This window comes from Vulpes lagopus, chromosome 1 (genome assembly GCF_018345385.1).
Source record: "Vulpes lagopus strain Blue_001 chromosome 1, ASM1834538v1, whole genome shotgun sequence".
Classification (NCBI taxonomy): domain Eukaryota; kingdom Metazoa; phylum Chordata; class Mammalia; order Carnivora; family Canidae; genus Vulpes; species Vulpes lagopus.
In genome coordinates, this window is record NC_054824.1 from 159876241 (window position 1) to 159901053 (window position 24813).

The following is a 24813-nucleotide window of genomic DNA, read 5'->3' on the forward strand; positions in this document are numbered from 1 at the left end:
TATGAGGCCAGCATCACCTTAATTCCAAAACCAGACAAAGACCCCACCAAAAAGGAGAATTACAGACCAATATCCCTGATGAACATGGATGCAAAAATTCTCAACAAGATACTAGCCAATAGGATCCAACAGTACATTAAGAAAATTATTTACCATGACCAAGTAGGATTTATCCCCGGGACACAAGGCTGGTTCAACACTCGTAAAACAATCAATGTGATTCATCATATCAGCAAGAGAAAAACCAAGAACCATATGATCCTCTCATTAGATGCAGAGAAAGCATTTGACAAAATACAGCATCCATTCCTGATCAAAACTCTTCAGAGTGTAGGGATAGAGGGAACATTCCTCAACATCTTAAAAGCCATTTACAAAAAGCCCACAGCAAATATCATTCTCAATGGGGAAGCACTGGGAGCCTTTCCCCTAAGATCAGGAACAAGACAGGGATGTCCACTCTCACCACTGCTATTCTACTGGAGGTCCTAGCCTCAGCAATCAGACAACAAAAAGACATTAAAGGCATTCAAATTGGCAAAGAAGAAGTCAAACTCTCCCTCTTCGCTGATGACATGATACTCTACATAGAAAACCCAAAAGCCTCCACCCAAGATTGCTAGAACTCATACAGCAATTTGGCAGTGTGGCAGGATACAAAATCAATGCCCAGAAGTCAGTGGCATTTCTATACACTAACAATGAGACTGAAGAAAGAGAAATTAAGGAGTCAATCCCATTTACAATTGCACCCAAAAGCATAAGATACCTAGGAATAAACCTAACCAAAGAGGTAAAGGATCTATACCCTAAAAACTACAGAACACTTCTTAAAGAAACTGAGGAAGACACGAAGATATGGAAAAATATTCCATGCTCATGGATTGGAAGAATTAAGATTGTGAAAATGTCAGTGTTACCCAGGGCAATTTACACATTTAATGCAATCCCTATGAAAATACCATGGACTTTCTTCAGAGAGTTGGAACAAATCATCTTAAGAATTGTGTGGAATCAGAAAAGACCCCGAATAGCCAGGGGAATATTATAAAAGAAAACCATAGCTGGGGGCATCACAATACCAGATTTCAGGTTGTACTACAAAGCTGTGGTCATCAAGACAGTGTGGTACTGGCACAAAAACAGACACATAGATCAATGGAACAGAATAGAGAACCCAGAAGTGGACCCTGAAATGTATGGTCAATTAATATTCGATAAAGGAGGAAAGACTCTCCATTGGAAGAAAGACAGTCTCTTCAATAAATGGTGCTGGGAAAATTGGACATCCACATGCAGAAGAATGAAACTAGACCACTCTCTTTCACCATACACAAAGATAAACTCAAAATGGATGAAAGATCTAAATGTGAGACAAGATTCCATCAAAATCCTAGAGGAGAACACAGGCAACACCCTTTTTGAAATTGGCCACAGCAACTTCTTGCAAGATACATCCACAAAGGCAAAAGAAACAAAAGCAAAAATGAACTATTGGGACTTCATCAAGATAAGAAGCTTTTGCACAGCAAAGGGTACAGTCAACAAAACTAAAAGAAAACCTAGAGAATGGGGGAAGATATTTGCAAATGACATATCAGATAAAGGGCTAGTATCCAAGATCTATAAAGAACTTATTAAATTCAACAGCAAAGAAACAAACAATCCAATCATGAAATGGGCAAAAGACATGAAGAGAAATCTCACAGGGGAAGACATAGACATGGACAACACGCACATGAGAAAATGCTCAGCATCACTTGCCATCAGGGAAATACAAATCAAAACCACAATGAGATACCACCTCACACCAGTGAGAATGGGGAAAATTAACAAGACAGGAAACCACAAATGTTGGAGAGGATGCGGAGAAAAGGGAACCCTCCTGCACTGTTGGTGGGAATGTGAACTGGTGCAGCCACTCTGGAACACTGTGTGGAGGTTCCTCAAAGAGTTAAAAATAGACCTGCCCTACGACCCAGCAATTGCACTGTTGGGGATTTACCCCAAAGATTCAGATGCAATGAAATGCTGGGACACCTGCACCTCGATGTTCCTAGCATCAATGTCCACAATAGCCAAACTGTGGAAGGAGCCTCGGTGTCCATCGAAAGATGAATGGATAAAGAAGATGTGGTTTATGTATTCAATGGAATATTACTCAGCCATTAGAAATGACATATACCCACCATTTGTCATTTATTTAAAATTATTTAAAAAAATATTATTTAAAAAAAAAAGAAAGAAAGTAGGGGTTACTGAACTGGTAGATGAGATTGAAAGTTAAGATAGCTTCCTAGCTCCTGAAGAACAGGGACCTTTATTACAGTATGCAACTGTAATATGATGCAACTCTATGTCCAAAGATGCAACTCTATGTCCAAAGAAATACCTCAAGGTGCTGCATGAATGTAAAAAATTGGTGACATAGAAACCACCAAAGACTGTGAAATAGTGCTTGTTTATGGCATTCTGATGAATCTTCGGAATAGGAATAAATCTTCTCCAAGTCTAAGCACTTCAGGCACTTCCCCCATGGTGCAGGATTACTCCCTTTTTTTTTTTTTTTTTTGTTCACTTAAAACTTTATTTTTTATTTTTTATTTATTTTTTAATAATAAATTTATTTTTTATTGGTGTTCAATTTGCCACGATACAGAATAACACCCAGTGCTCATCCCTTCAAGTGCCCCCCCACAGTGCCCGTCACCCATTCACCCCCACCCCCTTGTTTTTGAAACAGCACTTATTTTTGCTCTCTAGGGGGCAAATACAGAAGAGGCAAGTGTGCTGGGAGGGTTAATTCCAGCTGAGCCAGAACCAGCCTGAGATGTTATGCTCATGTTCTTGCATGGCAGGAACCTGATGGAGGCAGGAAATATCCTGGTTACTAGTGTTTCTCTGAGGAGTTTGGGGGCAGTTTATACTGGCCTCTTAGCATTTGATAAGAGTAGGATTGATGATTTGTATCTGATTTTTAAAAATGATTTTATTTATTTATTTGACACAGAGAGAGAGCACGAGCACATAAGCAGGGGGAATAACAAGCAGAGGGAGAAGGAAAAGAAGGCTACCCACTGAGCAGAGAGCCTGACCTGGGCCTCAATCCCAGGACCCTGGGATCATGACTTGAGCTGAAGGCAGATCCTTAACTGATTTGTACCTGATTTTAATGAGATTTTTGGAGGGTTGTACTGCTGGGCTGGTTACACAGCAGGAACATATGCCTAGGTGATCAGCAAAATGTTAAAAACCTCAGTTGAGATTCTATTTTGGGCCTTCTGGTTCCAAGTTCGGTGCATTTGCTATCAAAGAGAGAAAGTGCATCCAGCCACAGCCCTTGCAGAGTGAGGACAGTAGGAGGCTGTGGGTGGCCTCTCCTGACCACTTCCTGTGAGAACCTAGAGCTCTGATGTAGATCCCTCCAATAAAGCTGTTATAATATGGTGGTATCCTTTGTCTATGCATGCATTGTCATTTTGCGTCCTATGAATTTTCTTTAGTAATCCAACCCTGTTTAACTGCCACTGTTAGTGAAGAAGTATTATTTTTCTATTATATAAAAAGCCTTGGATCTGGTGTAGTGCTACTACTTATTAGCTTTGTAACTGTAAGTACTCTGATTTCTCTATCTTAGGGTTTTAAGGCTATGAAATCAAGAAAGGAATTTTATCTACTATACATATGTGTGAAAGAACAAGGCTAACTGTAATGCAAAATATAATTATTTATTTTTACAACTGTTCTTAAAAGTACTAGTCTTAAGTAGTAGTCTTAGTAGTGATACTTGGAAGTGACTGTAGATTAATTAGCCAGGGTATAGAAACACCTGGAATTGAGGTGCAGGGTCAAGAAAAATCACCTTTTGAAAAAGAAAATAACAAAACTCAACTGAAAATTGGTGTACTTTGCTTAGTCATTTGTAAGAGTAGCCCACTCTAAGGAATAATTTCTGTGTCGCTGGTGTGAATTTAAGAAATATCCAAGTGCAAATAGGAAAAGTTAAATGTAACTAATTTTTACCAATTAAAATGTGCATTTTAGAGACAAAAAGAATATTTGGAGTATAAAGTATTTTTTCTCTTTTGCTATCACAGTTCCAGGTATCAGATAACAGTTATGGGTATCAAATATTAGAACTTGAAGGGGCCTTACCAGACATTTAGTCCAACCCATTCCTTTACTGTAAGGATATTTTAAATTGACAAAACTGAGATGCGAACAGATGATGTGACTTCTCCGAGATCAGAGGCAAGGTGTTAAGAGGAAGGAGTAAAACCCAGATCTTCTGACTCCCCAGACCATGTTCTTTCAGATATCTGGCTTGGCTGGCCCTATTCAGGTCCTTTGGCAGTTCAGGAAAGAATAGGAAAGTCATTTTCCAGTAAGAACCTTGCAGTCTAGTGGAGAAAGCAGGAAAATCACTAACTGTACAAAGAGAATGTGATAAGAGATATAATAAACACGTCAGCAACACGCATTCCTTGGGAAAATGCTTGAAGAGATACTTTATTCTTTCTGAAGGAAGTTTCAGAACTCCAAAATAACAGGAAAAGTTCCCAGGAGTCTTACTGACATAGTGGCCCAAAGCCCCGTGGGTGACAGAGTAAGGGGACCTTAGTTCTTGGGACATTGACATGGAAATTCTCAGAAACAGAACTGAGACAAAGGTTATTTCTGTAGGATAGTGGAAAACTCCCCAGGATGGTAAGTAAATCACCCTAAGGTCGCGTGGAGAGAAGACATGGGTTTCGTCCTGAGACACCTGTTCCCTGTTCATAAGCAGTGCCTTTCAGGATGGTTCTAGGGAGTCACTTGAATTTCTTACAGCTTCAAACCCAGGAGCTTCAAATTCTTCTATATATTAGGCTGTATCAAGATGGGGACTGAAAAGAAGAAATGCCGTAGGAAGAAAAGTAAAATTTATTGTGGCTCTGCATTGCGCTAGATACTTTATATAAGTTATTTATTACAACAAAGCTTGAAGTAAAGTTAAATCTGGTTTTACTGGAATTCCAGCTTTCCTTAAATTTCACCTTACCACTCATTTTATGAATTTCATAATTTTATGAATACCTTGTGTGTGCTTTTGGATAAGCCCTTTCAGAAGGGAGCTTCTCTAATTCCTCTTCCTGAGCTAAAACTTTGTTAGGAGGGCAGCCCTGGTAGCTCAGCGGTTTAGCGCCGCCTTCAGCCCAGGCCTGATCCTGGAGACCCGGGATTGAGTCCCACGTCAGGCTCCCTGCATTGAGCCTGCTTCTCCCTCTGCTTGTGTCTCTGCCTCTCTCTCTCTCTCTCTCCTCTCTGTGTATTCTAATGAATAAATAAATAAATAAAATCTTAAAAAAATTAAATAAAACTTTGTTAGGAATCTTTAGTAAACTCCTTACCCAGAACCTTTAGTTAAGAAATTGGAAATGACCTGTATGTGTATCAATAGAGAAATGACTAAATTGTGAAATACAAGGGACTGTCAAAAATAAATACTGACCTGAAAACCTAACTATGATATGTTTTTAGCAATTGCAGTCCGATATACATAACATAATCTCATTAAAAACCCATATATGCATCTGTCTCTAAAGTTATATAACAAACTGTTAACCATAGTTTCTTTGAGGGATGAACTTGGGACAAACAGAGGTAGGAGCAGGTTAAAAGAGTGTCAGGAATGGGAGGGACAATCATTTAATTCTGTAATTTTTTGTGATGAAGTTATTAGTGGCTTTTACTCTCTTACTGTGTACTTTTCAGTTAAAAAAATGTTCTAGGGGCACCTGAATGGCTCAGTCAGTTAAGTGACCGCCTTCGGTTCAGATCATGATCCTAGGGTCCTGGGATGGAGCCCTACATCAGGCTACCTGCTTAGCGGGGAGTCTGCTTCTCCCTCTCCCTCTGCCTCTTCCCTGCTCATGCTCTTTCTCTCTCAAATAAATAAATAAAATATTTAAAAAATAATTTAAAAATTCTAAAAGCCCCCTTCATCCCCATTTTGTTCCATGGGTTGACTCAAATCAGAATTCTTTGTACTCTCTATGAAGTAGCAGAGATTTGGGGAAAATGAGTTATTTTTTAGCACTCTCTTTATTAGAGCCCTCCTCTCAAGGACTCTGGCATGACTTGTCACCTGACAAACAGACACACAGTTCGGTCTCTCCAATCTTCCTACCCTTTGACCAGAAACAGGCAGGTCAATCATTTTGTCTTGGGAGAACTTCCTTCTCTTGTATTTGAGGTTACTCAGTGGATTCTATAGATGTATTCAGACAAAACTGATTTTCAGGATGAATGCAACTAAGGCTATTAATGTGTGACCTCGGTATGTAGAAATTATTATCCCCTTCATATGAATGAGGCAGCTCAGAAAAATTGTAGAGGGCATTAAAATTGAAGAGGGCATAAAAGGAATTTGGAGCATATGAGTTTAATTACCTGCTGTGGTAAGTGGGTGAAACAAGAGTTGAAGTGGAATAAGATGGGTCATACAAAATCTTACTTTAGTAAGATCACTTAGTGTTCTAGGTGATTTTGTCTGATTTATATTTAGGACAATGAATAAGGGCAGTTGTTAAATATTGTTGCTGATTTGACTTTAAAATAAAAAATTAAGACTAACAATCTTTTAAGTGCTTTGATCAATTTAATTGAAGCTATGCTGAGATTTCAATGTGAATTATTAAAATTTGCAACTACTTCTCTGACTTAATTTCTAAAATTCTGGCTCCATCAGCATGTAGGTTGTGTAAGTTTGACAAACTGGTCCTTATTTTCTATGGGTTTCAGTTTTCTGATCCGTAAGTTGAAGCCTTTGCACCACATAATCATCAATTTTCTTTTTTCATTCAGTAGGCTATTTATTTACTCAATAGTGCCTTTTGCAGAACAAATGTTCTTAGTTTCGATACAGTCAAATTTATCCCCCCCCCCTTTGTTTTTTTTGGTCATGTTTTGGTGTCATATCTAAGAACTCTTTGCCGAACACAATGTCACAAACATTTTCTCCTAAACTTCTTCTAAAAGCTTTATGGTTTTGTTATACTTTTAATTCTTAGATCTCTTTTGAGTTAACTTTTTTTTTTTTTTTAAGGTAGGAGACAAGGTTCATTTGTAAGAAATGGCCAAATGTTTTCCAAAGTGGCTATATCATTTTGCTTTCTGACTAGAAATGTATGAAAGTTCCAGTGCTTGGTATTGTCAATGTTAAAATTTTAGGATTCTACTAGGTGTGTAGTAATATTTCATTTTCCTAATGACTTGTTATACAGAGCATCTTTTCATGTACTTATTTGCTATCCTTAGAAATTCTTTGGTGAAATGTCATCAAATATTTACAAAAATTGATGGTGGGCTGAATTTGGCCTGCAGGTAATAGTTGGCTGACTTCTGATACACTTTATTTTTTTTCTGATATACTTTAATGAATGTTCCATGTGCACTTGAAAAATATGTGTATTCTCCTGTTGTTGGGTAGAAACATTTTTGAATTCCTGCAACAAAGCCCTCTTTTTACATGGTATATTATCTTTTTTATATGTTTCTGGATTTGATTTTATTTTGTGGAGGATATTTGTGTCCATATTCATGAAGGATATTGACATTGGCTTGTAATTTTTCTCTCTTGTAGTGTCTTTTTCTGGTTTTGATATCAGGGTAAATTCTGGGTTCATAAAATAAGTTAGGTTTTCCTTCCTATTCTGTATTATGGAAGAGATTATATAAATTTGGTTTTATTTTTCCTGAAATGTTTGGTCGAGTGTAGCAGTGAAGTCCTCTGGACCTGTGCTTTTCTTTGTCGGAAAGTTTTAAACTACAAATTCAATTTATTGAGTAGAATAGAATATTTGGGTTACCTATTTCTTCTTGAGTGGTTTTTGGTAGTTTGTCTTTCAAAGATTCATTCCATTTCATTTAAGTTGTTGAATGTCTGCACCTGAAGTTGTTTTTAGTATTCCCTTAATAGCCTTTAAATTTTTTTTAATTTTATTAAGTTCAATTAATTAACATATAATGTATTATTGGCTTTAGAGGTAGAGATCAGTGATTCATCAGTCTTATATAATACCCAGTGCTCATATACCACATGCCCTCCTTAGTGCCCATCACCTGGTCACCCCATCCCCCACTTTCCTCCCCTCCAGTGACCCTTAGTTTGTTTCCTATGGTTAAGAGTCTCTTATGGTTTGTCTCCCTCTCTGATTCCATCTTGTTTTATTTTTTCCTCTCTTTTCTATGATCCTCTGTTTTGTTTATTAAATTCCACATATGAGTGAGATCGTATGATAATTGTCTTTCTCTGACTGATCTATGTCACTCGGCATATCCTCTAGTTCTTCTAGTTCTATCCATGTTGTTACAAATGGCAAGATTTCAATTTTTTGGTGGCTGAGATATATATATACCACTCGATCTTTATTCACTCATCTGTTGACTAACATCTCAGCTCTTTCCATACTTTGGGTCTTGTGGACATTGCTGCTATAAACATCGGGGTGCAGGTGCCCTTTAGATCACTACATTTGTATCTTTGGGGTAAATCCCTAGTAGTGCAATTGCAGGATCATACAATAGCTCTATTTTCAACTTTTTGAGGAAGCTCCATACTATCTTCCAGAGCGGCTGAATCACCATGCATTCCCACCAACAGCGTACGAGGGTTTCCCTTTCTCCACATCCTTGCCAACATCTGTCATTTCCTGACTTATTAATTTTAGCCATTCTGACTGGTGTGAGGTGGTATCTCATTGTGGTTTTAATTTGTATTTCCCTGATGCTGAGTGATGTTGAGCATTTTTTCATGTGTTTGTTGGCCATTTATATGTCTTCTTTGGAGAAATGTATGTTCATGTCTTCTGCCAATTTCTTGATTGGATTATTTGTTCTTTGGGTGTTGAGTTGATCAATTCTTTACAGATTTTGGATACTAGCTCTTTATCTGATATGTCATTTGGAAATATCTCCTCCCATTCTGTTAGTTGTCTTTGGTTTTGTCGTGCAAAAGATTTTATCTTGATGAGGTCCCAATAGTTCATTTTTGCCTTTGTTTCCCTTGCCTTTGGAGACATGTCTAGCAAGAAGTTGCTGTGGCTGAGGCCAAAGAGGTTGCTGCCTGTGGTCTCCTCTAGGATTTTGATGGATTCTTATCTCACATTTAGGTCTTTCATCTGTTTTGAGTCTATTTTTGTGTATGGTGTGAGGAAACGGTTCATTTTCATTTTTCTGCATGTGGCTGTCCAGTTTTCCGAACACAATTTGTTGATGAGAGTGTTTTTCTTCAAGTGGATATTCTTTCCTGCTTTGTTGAAGATTAGTTGACCATGGAGTTGTGGGCCCATTTCTGGATTATGTATTCTGTTCTATTGATCTCTGTGTCTGTTTTTGTGCCAGTACCATACTGTCTTGATGATTACAGCTTTGTAATAGAGCATGGTGTCTGGAATTGTGACGCCACCAGTTTTGGTTTTCTTTTTCAACATTCCTTTGGATATTCAGGGGTTTTCTGGTTCCATACAGATTTTAGGATTATTTGTTCCAGCTCTGTGAAAAATGTTGATGGTATTTTGATAGCAATTGCACTGAATGTATAGATTGCTCTAGGTAGCATAGGCATTTTAACAATATTTGTTCTTCCAATCCATGAGCATGGAACATTTTTCCATTTCTTATGTCTTCCTCAATTTCTTTCATTAGTGTTCTATAGTTTTCTGAGTATAGATCTTTTGTCTCTTTGTTTAGATTTATTCCTAGCTATCTTATGGTTTTTGGTTGAATTATAAATGGGACTGACTCCTCAATTTCTCTTTCTTTTGTCTCATTATTGGTGTACAGAAACACAACTGATTTCTGCACATTGATCTGATATTCTGCCACTCTGCTGAATTCCTGTAGGAGTTCTAGCAATTTTGGGGTGGAGTCTTTGGGCTTTCCATATAGAATATCATGCTGTCTGCGAAGAGTGAGGGTTTGACTTCTTCTTTGCCAATTAAGATGCCTTTTATTTCTTTTTGTTGTCTGATTGATGGGGCTAGGACTTCTAGTACTATGTTGAATAGCAGTGGTGATAGTGGACATCCCTGCCATTTTCCTGACCTTAGGAGAAAAGCTCTCAGTTTTCCCCTCCTTCATAGTATTTTAATGTATCTATAGTGATGTATAGTGATGTTTACTCTTTTATTACCAATATTGATAATCTGTGTGCTCTCTCTTTTCTTCTGGCTCAGTGTGGCTGAAGATTTATAAATTATCTTCAAATAAAATTAATTTCATAAATATTCCTTATTATATTTGTGGTTTTGATATTATTAATTTATACTCTTAATTTCATTATTTTCTTCCTCCTGTTCACTTTGTGTTTAATTTGGTCTTGTGTTTTAGTTTCTTAAGATGCAACCTTAGAATATAATTTGAGACCTTTATTCTTTTCTAATATAAACACTTATTGCTATACCTTTTCTTTTATAAGCACCTCTTTAGTTGTATGTTCCCAGAAATTTTTATATATTTAGATATTTGTGTAGTTTAATTTTTTTTTTAAGAGAGGAAGGTGGGGGGAGAGGGAGAGGGAGAGATTTTCTTTTTTTATTATTATTTATTTTGAGAGAGACAGAAAGAGTGCAACACATGCATGAGCAAGGGGAAGGGGCAGGTGAAGAGGGAGAAGCAGGCTCCTCGCTGAGCATCTCAGGACCCTGGGATCATGACCTGAGCTGAAGGCAGATGCTTAACCTACTGAGCCACCCAGATGCTCCCAGAAAGAGAAATTCTTAAGAAGGTTCCATGCCTCCATGCCCAGTGTGGAGCCTGACCCAGGACTCTATCCTACAACACTGAGATTATGACCTGAGCCAAACTGTTTAACTGACTGAGCCTCCCAGAAGCCCTAGTTTAAAATATTTTCTAAATTGTCTTGAGACCTCCACTTTGGTCAGTGGGTTATTTAGAAGGATGTTGTTTAATTTCCAAAATCTTGGGAAAAGTTTAAATACCTTTACTATAAATTTCTAATCTAATTCCATTATGGTCAGAGACTATACTTTGTGTGTTTTCTCTTCTTTTAAATTCACCGTTTGCTTATGGTTCAGAACAAGGGTAGGTAACTGTTTTTGTAAAGTGTCAAATAGTAAACACTTTTTGGATTTAGGGCCACATAGTCTCTCTTGCTTTTGTAGACCAAAAATAGCCACAGACAATATGAAAACAAATAGGCATAGATGTGATCCAATAAGACTTAACTGCTGCTGGGCTGAACTTGGCCTCCAGGTGATAGTTTGTTGACTTCTGATCTACCTTGGTGAATGCTTCATGGCACTTGAAAATAATATATTTTCTCCTGTTTTTGAATGAAATACTTTATAAATATTAGTTAGGTCAACCTGATTGATGATATTGTTCAAGTCTTCTTAGTCCATACTGATTTTCTACTATTCTATTGATTACTGAGAGATGTTTGATGCCTCCAAGTATAACTGTGGATTTGTGCATTTTTTCTTTTAGTTCTATTAGTTTTTACTTCATGTATTTTGAAGCTGTGTTGTTTGTTACATACATTATCTGGATTGTTGTGTGTTCTTAGTGTTCTGACCCTTCTTTCTTCCTGGTAATATTCCTTGTTCTGACATCTACTTTGATATCAATATAGCCATTTTCAGTTTCCTTTGGTTAGTGTGATTTCATGGTTTTTCATTTCCCATTTTTTTACATTAACTTAAATATGATTATATGTAAAGTGAATTTCTTGTAGATAGCATATAGTTGAGTCTTTGTTTTCCAACCTGACAATTTTTGTCTTTTAGTTGGTATAATTGAGACCACTTACTTTTTTTTTTTTTTTTTAATTTTTTTTAAATTTTTATTTATTTATGATAGTCACAGAGAGATAGAGAGAGAGGCAGAGACACAGGCAGAGGGAGAAGCAGGCTCCATGCACCGGGAGCCCAACGTGGGATTCGATCCGGGGTCTCCAGGATCACGCCCTGGGCCAAAGGCAGGCGCCAAACCGCTGCGCCACCCAGGGATCCCGAGACCACTTACTTTTAATGGAACTATTGATATGGCTGGGTTTGGTTCTACTCTTTAATTATTTATTTTAGATTCTCCTCTCTCTGGTTTTGATTCCTCTATTTGCCATTTTCTGCCATGTTTTAGATTATTGCAATATTTTTATAGTATGTCTTAATGTATCTCTTGACTTTTTATCTCTGTATGTTTTAGTGACTGTTCTAGGAATTATAATATACATTCCTAACCTTTTACAGTTTACTTAGAGTTAGTATTTTACCACCTAAAGTGAGAGTTTAAGTTTTAATCAACTAATTAAAACTACTTTATCTTCCTCTTACCTTTATATTAAAATTGTCATATGTATTGCACTTACATGCATTAAAAAATTCCATCAGTGTTACAATTTTCTTTTCTTCCCCACCCCCGGAGCCCCTTGCGCGTCCCCTAGTCTTGGCTGGTCGGTGGGGGGCTGCCTCTGGGGCTTCGCGTGTCTGCGGGTCGGAGAGGTCACTGGCCGGGCAGAGTCCGCGGCCCCCAGCCCTTCTTTCCCGGGGCTCTGCCATGGCAATGACAGGCTCAACACCTTGTTCCTCTATGAGTAATCACACAAAGGAAAGAGTGACCATGACCAAAGTGACACTGGAGAATTTTTATAGCAACCTTATCGCTCAACATGAAGAACGAGGAATGAGACAAAAGAAGTTAGAAAAAGTGATGGAAGAAGGAGGCCTAAAAGATGAAGAGAAGCGACTGAGGAGATCCGCGCATGCTGGGAAGGAAACAGAGTCTCTTCGTTTGAAGAGAACAAGACTTGGATTGGAAGATTTTGAGTCCTTAAAAGTGATAGGCAGAGGAGCATTTGGTGAGGTGCGGCTTGTTCAGAAGAAAGATACAGGGTGTGTGTATGCAATGAAAATACTCTGTAAAGCAGATATGCTTGAAAAAGAGCAGGTTGGCCACATTCGTGCGGAACGTGACATTCTAGGGGAGGCAGACAGTTTGTGGGTTGTGAAAATGTTCTATAGTTTTCAGGATAAGCTAAACCTCTACCTAATCATGGAGTTCCTGCCTGGAGGGGACATGATGACCCTATTAATGAAAAAAGATACCCTGACAAACTCAGTTTTATATAGCAGAAACAGTATTAGCCATAGGCTCCATTCACCAACTTGGATTCATCCACAGAGACATCAAGCCAGACAACCTTCTCCTGGACAGCAAGGGCCGCGTGAAGCTTTCTGACTTCGGCCTTTGCACAGGACTGAAGAAAGCACATAGGACAGAATTTTATAGGAATCTGAACCACAGCCTCCCCAGTGATTTCACTTTCCAGAACATGAATTCCAAAAGGAAAGCAGAAACCTGGAAAAGAAATAGATGTCAGCTAGCCTTCTCCACAGTAGGCACTCCCGACTACATTGCTCCTGAGGTGTTCATGCAGACCAGGTACAACAAGCTCTGTGATTGGTGGTCACTTGGGGTGATCATGTATGAGATGCTCATCGGGTACCCACCATTCTGTTCTGAGACCCCCCAAGAGACCTATAAGAAGGTGATGAACTGGAAAGGAACTCTGACTTTTCCTCCAGAAGTTCCTATCTCTGAGAAAGCCAAGGACCTTATTTTGAGATTCTGCTCTGAGTGGGAACATAGAATTGGAGCCCCTGGAGTTGAGGAAATCAAAAGTAATTCTTTTTTTGAAGGCGTTGACTGGGAACATATCAGAGAGAGACCTGCTGCAATATCTATTGAAATCAAAAGCATTGATGATACCTCAAACTTCGATGAATTTCCAGAATCTGATATTCTTAAGCCAACAGTGGCTACAAGAAATCACCCTGAGACTGACTACAAGAACAAAGACTGGGTCTTCATGAATTACACATACAAGCGCTTTGAGGGCCTGACAGCTCGGGGGGCAATACCTTCCTACATGAAAGCAGCTAAATAGTGTCCTCGAAATAGAATCCTAAATGGAGCAGAGCTCTTTGTACAACGTTACAGTCTTCCTCTCACACACTCTTTGAAAAGAGTTTCCAAGAAGTTTATGGAACCTGCCAGTATGTCATGGTAAACTCTCCTGAAATGTGACAGTAAGTAGATTCTCTTCCATAAAACATCTGGAAACCTGCAGAACAAAGACAACCATTTCTACTACGTCGGCCATAAACAGCTGTACCGCTTCTTCAGAAGCCTCATGAGCCAATTTGATAGAGTTCTTAAAAAACTCATTTTCCTAAGTTCATCAGAATGAAGGAGAAAAAAAACAGCCATCATCAAACATTATTAAGATTGTAACATACACTTAACTGAGTATCAGCCAATTTCTGTGATTTTTGTGACAGACCTGCTTTCTGCCAAGCCCACCAAGTATTTCTTTTTCCTTTACAGCTAAAAGTTCCATAGTACTAAGGAAATAAAGCAATAATGAAAGCCTCAGCAGCCAGCGTTCTGGCTGAAGGAAATGATCCACCATCCTCTGAGCGGGTGGTGAGGGTAGTGTCTCCCATACCTCGGCCTCTGGTGAGTGGCTCCTCACAGCCTCCATTCATGGTGCACTTTATTTATGGTACTAGGATAAAGACCCTCAGTCCACTGATTTGTCTCCTGCCCATCTAAAGCACTCATGCTGCTCTTCTGAGTGTTGGTGGGGGATCCTAGCGTGATCCATTGTCGCTCTCAGAAGACCCAGAAGCCACTGGGCTTTGCCAAGGAGTCCCAGATCATGTGGAAAACCCTTACTGTCCCTTCATGGCTGGATCAAAAAATCCTTAAGATGGATGTTGTCGCGGACCAGCAGTAGCCACAAGTGCTGTCAGCAGGAACTCAGTTTGTTCCTGGGAACACAGCAGGGAGAGTCCAGGCAGAGGCAGGAGGCCTGGAACCCTCTTGGCCAAGGTGCTGTTCCTGCTCGGTCTCCGGAACCTCCTCCGAAGTGAAGGAGCCAGCCCGGTAGAAGGCGAAAGCTGGCCTACAGGGCCCTGTAAAGCTCGCTCCTCCTCAGTCCTTGGTGCAACTGTGTTTGGTCTCTCTCTCTCTCTCTCTCTCTCTGATATTTGTATTTGTCCTCTCCAATTTAAGTAACCATTTTGCCTTGGAATCATGATAACTGATTTTTCCTTTGCAGATGCCTTCCAGGGCAGGGCAGGGCAGGGGGGGTGCTTCTCTCCAACTTAAAGGGCAGCCTGCTGCTCAGGCTGACCGGGCCTCTCTGCTGTGGCACTCTCCCGAGAGACCCTCTGAATTTTTGCACAAAGTGCCTTTTCTTTCACACCTGCCACCACCTTAAGAGGAATTTTGTGGCATCAGAAAAATGTGGAGGTTCCATACTAATGCATTATTTTAAGATTTTTGATAACTCTGAAAGTATCATTTGCACCTCTGTGGTAATTTTGCCTATGGCAAAGCATCATGGACAAGCGACAACTGGGAGTCTGCTTTCTGCCAGTCTTGAGGTTAAGATCGACTTGAAAGGAAAGTATGTCCTGGCTTAGCCATTCCTAAAAGAAAAATGGGATATCAGAGTTACAGTAGTGAATGAAACTGCTTTGAGTTTCAGCGTCTTAGAGGAAGGAAAAAGAGAATAATAGGGAAGCATTAACTTTGGTTGAAGGTAATGTTTGCCCTTTAATCTTTCACTCATGGTCTGCTAGTGAAAAGGAAGTAAATGAGATTCTTTTGTGTAACTTTGTCATTTCGTTGTATTACCAAATAGCTGAGGTTTTGATCCCAAGGTGTTTTGCAAGTATATTTGGTAAGCACGGTAAAGAGAAGTTAGCAGGAGTGGTAATAGTCTGTGTGTGGGGACTAGCAGGGGATGATTTGTTTTAGGGGAAGATGCCCATATTTTAAACTTCTGAATAAACTGTGTGAAACGGTGTGAAAAAAATTTGTTCTTTTTTTTTTTTTTTAAAGATTTTATTTATTTATTCATGAGAGACACAGAGAGAGAGGCAGAGATACAGGCAGAGGGAGAAGCAGGCTCCATGCAGGGAGCCCGATGTGGGACTTGATCTTGGGACTCAAGGATCACACCCTGGGCCAAAGGCAGGTGGTAAACCACTGAGCCACCCAGGGATCCCTACAGTTTTATTTTAATAGTCATACCTACTTGAATAAATCTGAGGAAAAATAAACTACTATATTTATCCATTATCATTTCTTAACTATATTGCTGTTTTTCCTTAAGTCCTGAAGTTCCAAGTCTCTCTCTTGTATCATTTTCAGCTTACCTGGAGAACTTCCCTTAGCACTTTTCTTAGAGCAATTTTGCTGAATGAGTTGCCTTAGCTTTTCTTTATCTTAAAATGTCCTTATTTTACCATAATTCTTTTTTTTTTAAAAAAAGATTTTATTTACCTACTTGAGAGAGAGAAAGAGAGAGACAGAGTACGCAAGCACAAATCAGGAGGAGAGGGAGATGCAGATTCCCTTTTTAGCAAGGAATCCCGATGCAGGGCTTGATCTCAGGACCCTGAGATCACAACCTGAACTGAAAGCAGATGCTTAACCATCTGAGCCACCCAGGTACCCCTCACCCTAGTTCTTGATAGATTTTTGCTAGCCAAAGAATTCTGGGTTGACAGTGATCTTACTTAGCACACATTACATGTAATTCTTTATAACTGGGGCAACCCACAAGACAAAGTGGTAAGAAAAAAGAGAAAGGGAAAAAAGAAAAGTGATTCTTCCATTCTTTCTGAGTCACAAGATTCCATTTTCCAGTTCTCCTGGCCAAAAATATGTTTGTTTGTTTGTTTGTTTGTTTGTTTTTCCTCCAAGTTTTAGGTGCTGGGACCACCCTTGCAATGTGATACCCAAGTTGCAGGTTCATGATTTGGGGTACCCTGGGTGCAGAACTGGAAAGAAAAATAGAAAAAAAATCCTTGGGTCAGAGAGGGAAAACAAAAGAATAAAAGTACCAAAGAAACTCTCCCTTGTATGGGTTTTTCAAATTTAGTTTTTCTTCCTTTTTAAATTAATTTTTTTTTTAGTTTTTCCTCCTTAATCTGTTTACTTTTTTAACTTTTCAGAGTTGTCAGATGGTTGCTTTTGTGTAGTTGTCTGCAGTTTTTAGGTAATCAGTGGGAGATATAGGTTGCAATGGGCTTATTCCATTGTGGCTGGCTATGGGAGTCCTCTATATCTATTCACATTTGTATTGTATTTTATTCAGTTTTTATGTAGTTAACATACAGTATTACATTAGTTTCAGGTGTACAACATAGTAATCCAACAATTGTGTACCTCACTCAGGGTTCATCATAAATGTACTCTTTAATCCTCATCACCTATTTCACCCATCCCCCTACCCACTTCCCCTATGTTCTCTGTAGTTAAGAGTCTATGTCTTGGTTTGTCTCTCTTTCTCTTTTTTTTTCTTTTTCTTTGCTTGTTTGTTTTGTTTCTTGAATTCCACATATGAGTGAAATCATATGATATTTGTCTTTCTCTGACTTATTTTGCTCAGCATTGTATGCTCTAGTTCCCTCCATGTTGATGCAAATGGCAAAATTTCATTATTTTTTATGGCTGAGTAATATTCCATTATATATAATTATATAATATTAATTATTATATATTAACTAATATATAATATATATTAAATTATATATAAAATTTAATGATATATATCACCACTTCTTTATCTGTTTATCTATCAATGGATATTTGGACTACTTGCATAATTTGACTATTGTAAAGAACACTGCTATAAACATAGGGATGCATGTATCCCTTTGATGTAGTGTTTTTTGTATTTTTTTGATAAATACCAAGTAGTGTGATTACTGAATCATAGGGTAGTTCCATTTTTAACTTTTTGTGGGAACCTTCATAGGTTTTCCACAGTGGCTGCAACAGTTTGCATTCCCACCAACAGAACATGAAGGTTTCTATTTCTCCATATCCTTTCCAACTCTTGTTGCTTCTTGTATTTTTTATTTTAGCCATTCTGACAGTTGTGAAGTGATATCTCATTGTAGTTTTGATTTGCATTTCCCTGAAGACAAGAACACCTTTTCATGTGTCAGTTGGCTATCTAGATGTCCTCTTTGGAGAAATGTCTGTTCATGTGTTCTGCCCATTCTTAATTGGATTATCTGTTTTTTTGAGTGTTGAGTTGTATAAGTTCTTTATATATTTTGGATATTAACCTTTTATCAGAGATGTCCCTGGCAAATATCTTCTTTCATTCAGTAGGTTGTCTTTTAGTTTTGTTGATTGCTTTCTTTGCTGTGCAGAAGCTTTTTATTTTGATGTAGTCCCAATAGTTTGCTTTTGCTTTTATTTCCCTTCTTCAGGAGACATATCTAGAAAAAAGTTGCTGCATTTGATGTTGGAGAAATTACTGCTTGTGCTGTTTTCTATGATTTTTATAGTTTATAGATCTCACATTTAGGTCCTTAATTTATTTTAGATTTATCTTTTTGTATGATGTAAGCCAGTGGTCCAGTTTCGTTCTTTTGTATGCATCTCTTTAGTTTTCCCAACACCAATTGTTGAAGAGGTGGTCTTTTTCCCATTGCATATTCTTTCCTCCTTTGTCAAAGATTAATTGACCATATAAACATGGGTTTTTTTCTGTACTTTCTATTCTATTGATCTATGTGCCTATTTTTGTGGCAATGTTATACTGTTTTGATTACTACAGTCTTGTAGTGTAATTAGAAATCTGGGACTGTGATATCTCCTGCTTTGTTTTTCTTTTTCTAAAAATATTTTATTTATTTATTATGAGAGACACAGAGAGAGGCAGAGACATAGGCAGAGGGAGAGGCAGGCTCCCTGTGGGGAGGCTGTGGGACTTGATCTCAGGACCCTGGGATCATGACCTGAGCTGAAGGCAGACGCTCAACCACTGAGCCAGTCAGGTGCCCCTGTTTTTCTTTTTCAAGGTTATTATGGTTATTCAGGGTCTTATGTGGTTCCATGGAAATTTTAGGATTGTTTATTCTAGTTCTATGAAAAATGTTGTTGGTATTTTAATAGGGATTGCATTAAATCTGTAGATTGCTTTGTGTAGTATGGACATTTTAACAGTATTTGTCTTCCAATCCATGAACATGAAATATCTTTCCACTTCTTTGTGTCACTTTCAATATCTTTCACCAGTATTTTATAGTTTTCAGTCTTTTACCTCCTTGATTAATTTTTTTCCTAGGTATTTTATTATCTTTGGTGCAATTGTAAATGAGATTATTTTCTTAATTTCTCTTTCTGTTGCTTCATTATTAGTATATTAAAATTAGTATATAGAAAACAGATTTCTATACATTGACTTTGTCCTGAAACTTTACTAAATTCATTTATTAGGTCTAGTAGTTTTTGGTGGGGTTTTAAGGGTTTTCTATCTATACTATCATGTCATCTGCAAATAGTGAAAGTTTTACTTCTTCCTTACCAATTTAGATGCCTTTATTCCTTTTTCTTGTCTGATTGCTGTAGCTTGGGTTTCCAGTTATGTTAAATAATAATGTTGAGTGGACATCCCTGTATTGTTCCTGACCTTAGGGGAAATTCTCTCAGTTTTTCCTTCACTGAGTATGAGGTTAGTTTTGGGTTTTTCATATATGGCCTTTATTATGTTGGTATATGTTCTCTCTAATTATACTTTGTTGAGGGTTTTTATCCTACATGGATGTTGTACTATGTCAGATACTTCTTCCTGCATCTATTGAAATGATCATGTAGTTTTTTATCCCTACTTTTATTGATGTGATGTATCACACTGGTTGACTTGCAAAGATTAGACCACCTTTGCATCCCAGGAGTAAATTCCACTTGATCATGGTGAATGATTTTTTAATGTATCATTGGATTGATTTGCTCATATTTTGTTGAGAATTTTTGCATCCATTCATCAGAAACATTGGCCTGTAGTTCTCTTTTTTTGTAGTGTCTTTATCTGGTTTTGGCATCAGGGTTCAGAGAAAGAATTAGGAACTTTAATTCCTCTTCTATTTTTTAAAATAGTTTGAGAATAGGTATCAACTCTTCTTTAAATGTTTGGTAGAATTTAACCTGTGAAGCTGTCTAGCTCCAAACTTCTGTTTGCTGGGAGTTTTTTGAGTGCTGATCCAATTTCACTACAGTTAATCCATCTGTTCAAATTTTCTATTTCTTCCTCTTTCAGTTTTGGTAGGTTATATGTTTCTAGGAATGTATCCATTTTTTTCTAGGTTTTCCAATTTGTTGACATATAGTTTTTCATAATAATATCTCACAATCTTTTGTATTTCTTCCCTTTCATTTCTGATTTTATCTATTTGAGTCCTTTCTCTCTCTTTATGAGTCTGGTTAAAGGTTTATCAATTTTGTTGATGTTTTCAAAGACCTGGCTTCTGGTTTCATTGTTCCTGTTCTATTGGTTTTTTTAAGTTTCTATTTTGTTTATTTCTGGTCTAATCTTTATTATTTCCTTCCTTCTACTGGCTTTGGATTTTGCTTATGGTTCTTTTCCTAGCTCTTTTAGTTTTAAGATTAAGCTACTTATTTGGAATTTTTTTTTTCTTCTTGCAGCAAGCCTATATTGCTATAAACTTCCCTCTTAGAATTGCTTTTGTTGTATCCCAAAGATTTTAGACCGTGGTATTTTTATTTTCATTTGTCTCCATGTATTTTTCAACTTTGTCTTTGATTTTTTTCGTTTGACCCCAACTCATTGTTTAGCAGCATGTTACTTAACCTCCATGTATTTGTGTGCTTTCCAGGTTTTATCTTGTGGCTGATTTCTAATTTCATAGCATTGTGGTCAGAAAAGATGCATGGTATGACTTCACTATTTTTAAATTTGTTGATACTTGTTTTGTGGCCTAATATGTGATCTGTTCTGAAGAAAATTCCATGTGCACTTGAAAAAGAATGTGCATTCTGCTGTCTTAGTATGGAATGTTTTGAATACATCTGTTAGATCCACCTGAACCAATGTGTCATTCAAAGCCAGCCGTAGGATTGCTCTCCAGCTTATTCACACAGATATGAATGATATCTAGTTGTAAACATAGGATAGGGTGAGTTTAATATCCTCCTATTCCACCATCTTCCCAAGCTCCTGTTCATATTTGTATTGATTCTTAATTGCTCATTGCCTCTGTCACCCAGATGATGATCAGAAATTATTTGTTGAGTGAAAGGATAAATGAATAAAAAAGAAGGGAGAAAAAAAGAAGGGAGAAAGAAGAAAATGATAGAAGAGAAGGAGGAAAAGGGAAGGAAGGAGAAATGAAGGAAAGAAAGAAAATAGATGGATGAATTTGGAATGTTTGTGATTCCCACCTCTTGGCAATATCTTTAGGCTAATGCTACATTATGTTCACTAGATGGCAGTAGAAGTCAATGCCTACTCATCGATTTTTTTTAAATTGAAGTATAGGTGATGGCCATGTTATATTGGTTTCATAGTGTACAAATAGTGATTCAACCACTGTATATGTTATGCTGTGCTCACCACAAGTGTAGCTACCATCTGTCACCATACAATGCTATTACACTACCATTGGTTATATTCCTTATGTTGTACCTTTATTCTTGTGACTTATTCATTCATTCCATAACTGTAAAACTATGCTGCGCACTCACCTTCACCCACTTTGCTTATCTTCCCAGCCCCCCAACCCTCTGGCAACCACCAGTTTGTTCTCTGTGTTTATGGGTCAGTTTCTGCTTTTTTGTTTGTTTTTGTTTTGTGTTTTAGGTTCCATATGTGAATTTATATGATATTTGTCTTTCTCTCTCTGACTTATTTCATTTAACATAATACTCTCTCAGTCCTTCCATGTTGTTGCAAATGGCAAGATCTCAACTTTTTAATGGTTGAGTAATATTCCATTGTATATATACACCACTTATTTGATTTTTTAAAAATATATTCAATAATCATTGGCAGTCTACTCTTGGTAGGATACTTCATTAGGAACTATAAGGAGTGGGAGTGAAGAGGGGGTGATGCACAAAGATAATAAGATGCAATTTCTACCTTTCAGGAACTCACAAGTGGACAGAAATGATAGACTAATGGTATATAAATCAGACTATGGTAATCCTATAGCAGGCATGTAAACTAATACTACAGTGAGACAGGAGGGAGGGATTAGTTATGACTATAGAAATTGACTTCACAGAAGCAAAGTTTGAGCTGGACCTCAAAGGATGGGTATAGATTGGACACATGTAGTAGCTGGAAGTAGTTAGGAGGCATTCCAAATGGTACAAATCTGGGAATAATATTCAGAGGGTAGTAAATACTGAGGTGTGGCTGCAATGTAGGCTATATGAAGGAAATAATGGGAAATTATGTTGGGAAGCTAAGTTAGGATCAAATTATGGGAGTTCTTAAATAGAGAGAAGGACCATAGTCCTAGAGTTGTTTCCAATTCCTGTGGTCATGCCCCTGTTTGTGGGCTGGGTGCTAAGTAGGCTGGCAGTTTTTAGCTATAGTATATTCTTTCCTTTGTGATGGAGCAGCCTGTCCCAGGACCCTGGGCAGCCACTGCTGGATCAGCAGCCAAGGACTCAAATACTTCTAGTGTACCAGAGACAAGCTACACGAGTGCCTCGACTGAATGGGAACCATGCCAGACATGGTACTCTGAAGGACCTGCATGAATCAACTTGTTACTATGTAGGAATGTGGGCTCCGTATTTACTAGATCTAGATCTTTCAATTCTTGAAGATAAGCTGGAAATCCAAATTTATGTGAAATTTTCTGATTTTTAAGATGCTACCACTGACTCATAAGCTAGAAAGCACTGAGTAATCCAATCAAGACCCATCTGTGGGCTACATTAGGCCCTTGGGCAGTCATTCATGACCTCTATTCCAGAGTCATCTATGGGTTTCTTTCCTGGTCTCTGCCATGGCTGACTTCCAGACCTATTTCCTTCTAGATAATTCTTTCTTTCCAAATTTCCTGTTCTATGTATTCCCCTGGGAATATCTTTCAGAGCAACACTTCCTAGCCCTTCTGACCAGTGATGTCTCCCACACACCTCCTCTTGGTAGGAACCACCAGGCTGGCCACTTAGGGGAAATAGCTGGGATGCTAGCACTCCATTCCTGGAGTGTCCTCATATGTCTCAGATACACCAGTGTGGGCTTTTTGATGACCCTAATGATTCATCTGTGCACACAAAACATCATTCAGAAGTTACTTTGGTTTTTGAAAGTAATTTTCTTTTTAAATCTATTGTTTATTTAACTTGCAGGCTGCATCATATTCTACGGACATAGCTACATCCAGATTTTAATAATCAGTCATTATTTCTTCTTATTTAGAACTGCAGAAGAATTTGGATTTTGTGTTTTTCTTGTTGATTCCTTATTCCTTACATATCTGTATCACACACACACACACACAAAATGGAATTCTATGTTCTTAGAGTCCATGGAAGCTGGGAATCTGGTCCAAGGATGCTAAGGTGCCAAGAAATGAGTGATGGAGAGGCACAGGATGCAGGTCAAGGAGGAGACAAGATGGTTCTTTCCTTCCCCTTTTCTCTCATCAGGGATCAGCATTCCAGGTAGCAAAGAAAGAGTCAGAAAAATATAGCAGTTAAAGGGCAGATTCTGAAGCCAGACTCTTTGAGGTTTAGTCCAAGCTCTTCCTCTAACTAGTGAGGTGACTTTGGGCACAAGATAATTAATTACATTATCTGTAAAGTGGAGATGTTAATATGTAATCTCAAAGAACTATTTTGAAGATTAAATAAAATATCTGGCCTAATGTAAGCAGAGATCAATAAATGAATATTGGTGTCTTTTCTTTTCTTTTTTAAAAATATGAATGTTACCATAGCTTTTATTTCCTAAGACCAAAAACAAAACTGTGAAGAGACAACAAGGTATCCCTAGGAATTCTAGCTTTGCTTGTACTGGAGGGCTGACTGTGTCCCCTTCACAGGTCCAGACTCTTTTTGCTCTTATTTCCTTTCTGGTCTCAGTTTGGACTCTTAGCAGAGAACTAGATTCTTCTCAGTCAAGTTTCCTCTTACAGTACTGGGGCTTAAGAGAAAAGAAGGGGAAGGGTTTGCCTTGGAAACCCTAGTGGACAGGTCTTCTCCAGGAGCATTGGATGCCTGCAGGGTGTTTTGGACTGACAACAGTGAGCGTCTGCTTCCACGGGTTGGTCTGAGGGTGTGTAGAAGTGGAGTCAGTGACAACTCTAGGGGCTTGTTTAGTTATGAATTTTCACTAGGTGGCAGCAGAACATTATGAAGAGAATTCACAAGACCAGCGTTCTACTCAGCCTACAGAGTAGCTGAAAGGAAAACAAGAAGGGTGGCCTATTCAGGACATTCATTATCATTTTTTTTTTATTTTTATTTTTTAATTTTACTATTCATTTCATTCTAAAATCAACTCATTAGGGTTGGCGGTTCAAGATCTAGTGTGAATTCAAAAATAACATCTTCATATAAAAACTAGCAGAGAGAGGTCAGCCAACAGAGAGGAGATTGTGTGTGAGAGACTGGCAGGCTGTGGATGGCCTGACAAAATCAACAGTGGGGCAACATGAATGAACTTCACGGAGTTGGTTAACCTAAAAGTTCAACTGTGGGGATGAAATTCAGGTGCAGCTCTCTGTGTTGGCAGCAGTCAGTCGCCTCTTTGATTTAATGAGAGAAGTCTTAAATGTATTCTCTTTTACAGCTTAGCAGTCTCACTGTTAATGGCTTATCTGGAGTCAGCTTTTATCTCTAAATAGTTCCTATTATGATGAAGTACGGACGCCCTTCCAACCCCCTAGGACAAAATTTTAACTCTTGTTAATGTTAATGGATATTAATTCTATTTATCCCTCTTTGAAAGAGTGAATT

General features: G+C 38.0%; 1 protein-coding gene and 1 long non-coding RNA gene across 2 annotated transcripts in view; both read left to right on the plus strand.

The window, feature by feature from the left end:
* LOC121496770 overlaps positions 1-24813 on the plus strand; it is a 114677-nt gene that overhangs the window by 15510 nt on the left and 74354 nt on the right. The window lies entirely within an intron of this gene.
* Positions 12552-13950, plus strand: LOC121496765 (serine/threonine-protein kinase 38-like). The gene is given in 2 exon segments (XM_041765374.1): positions 12552-13112; positions 13114-13950. Coding segments are annotated over 2 exon segments (1389 nt in total). The 5' UTR covers positions 12552-12558; the 3' UTR covers positions 13949-13950.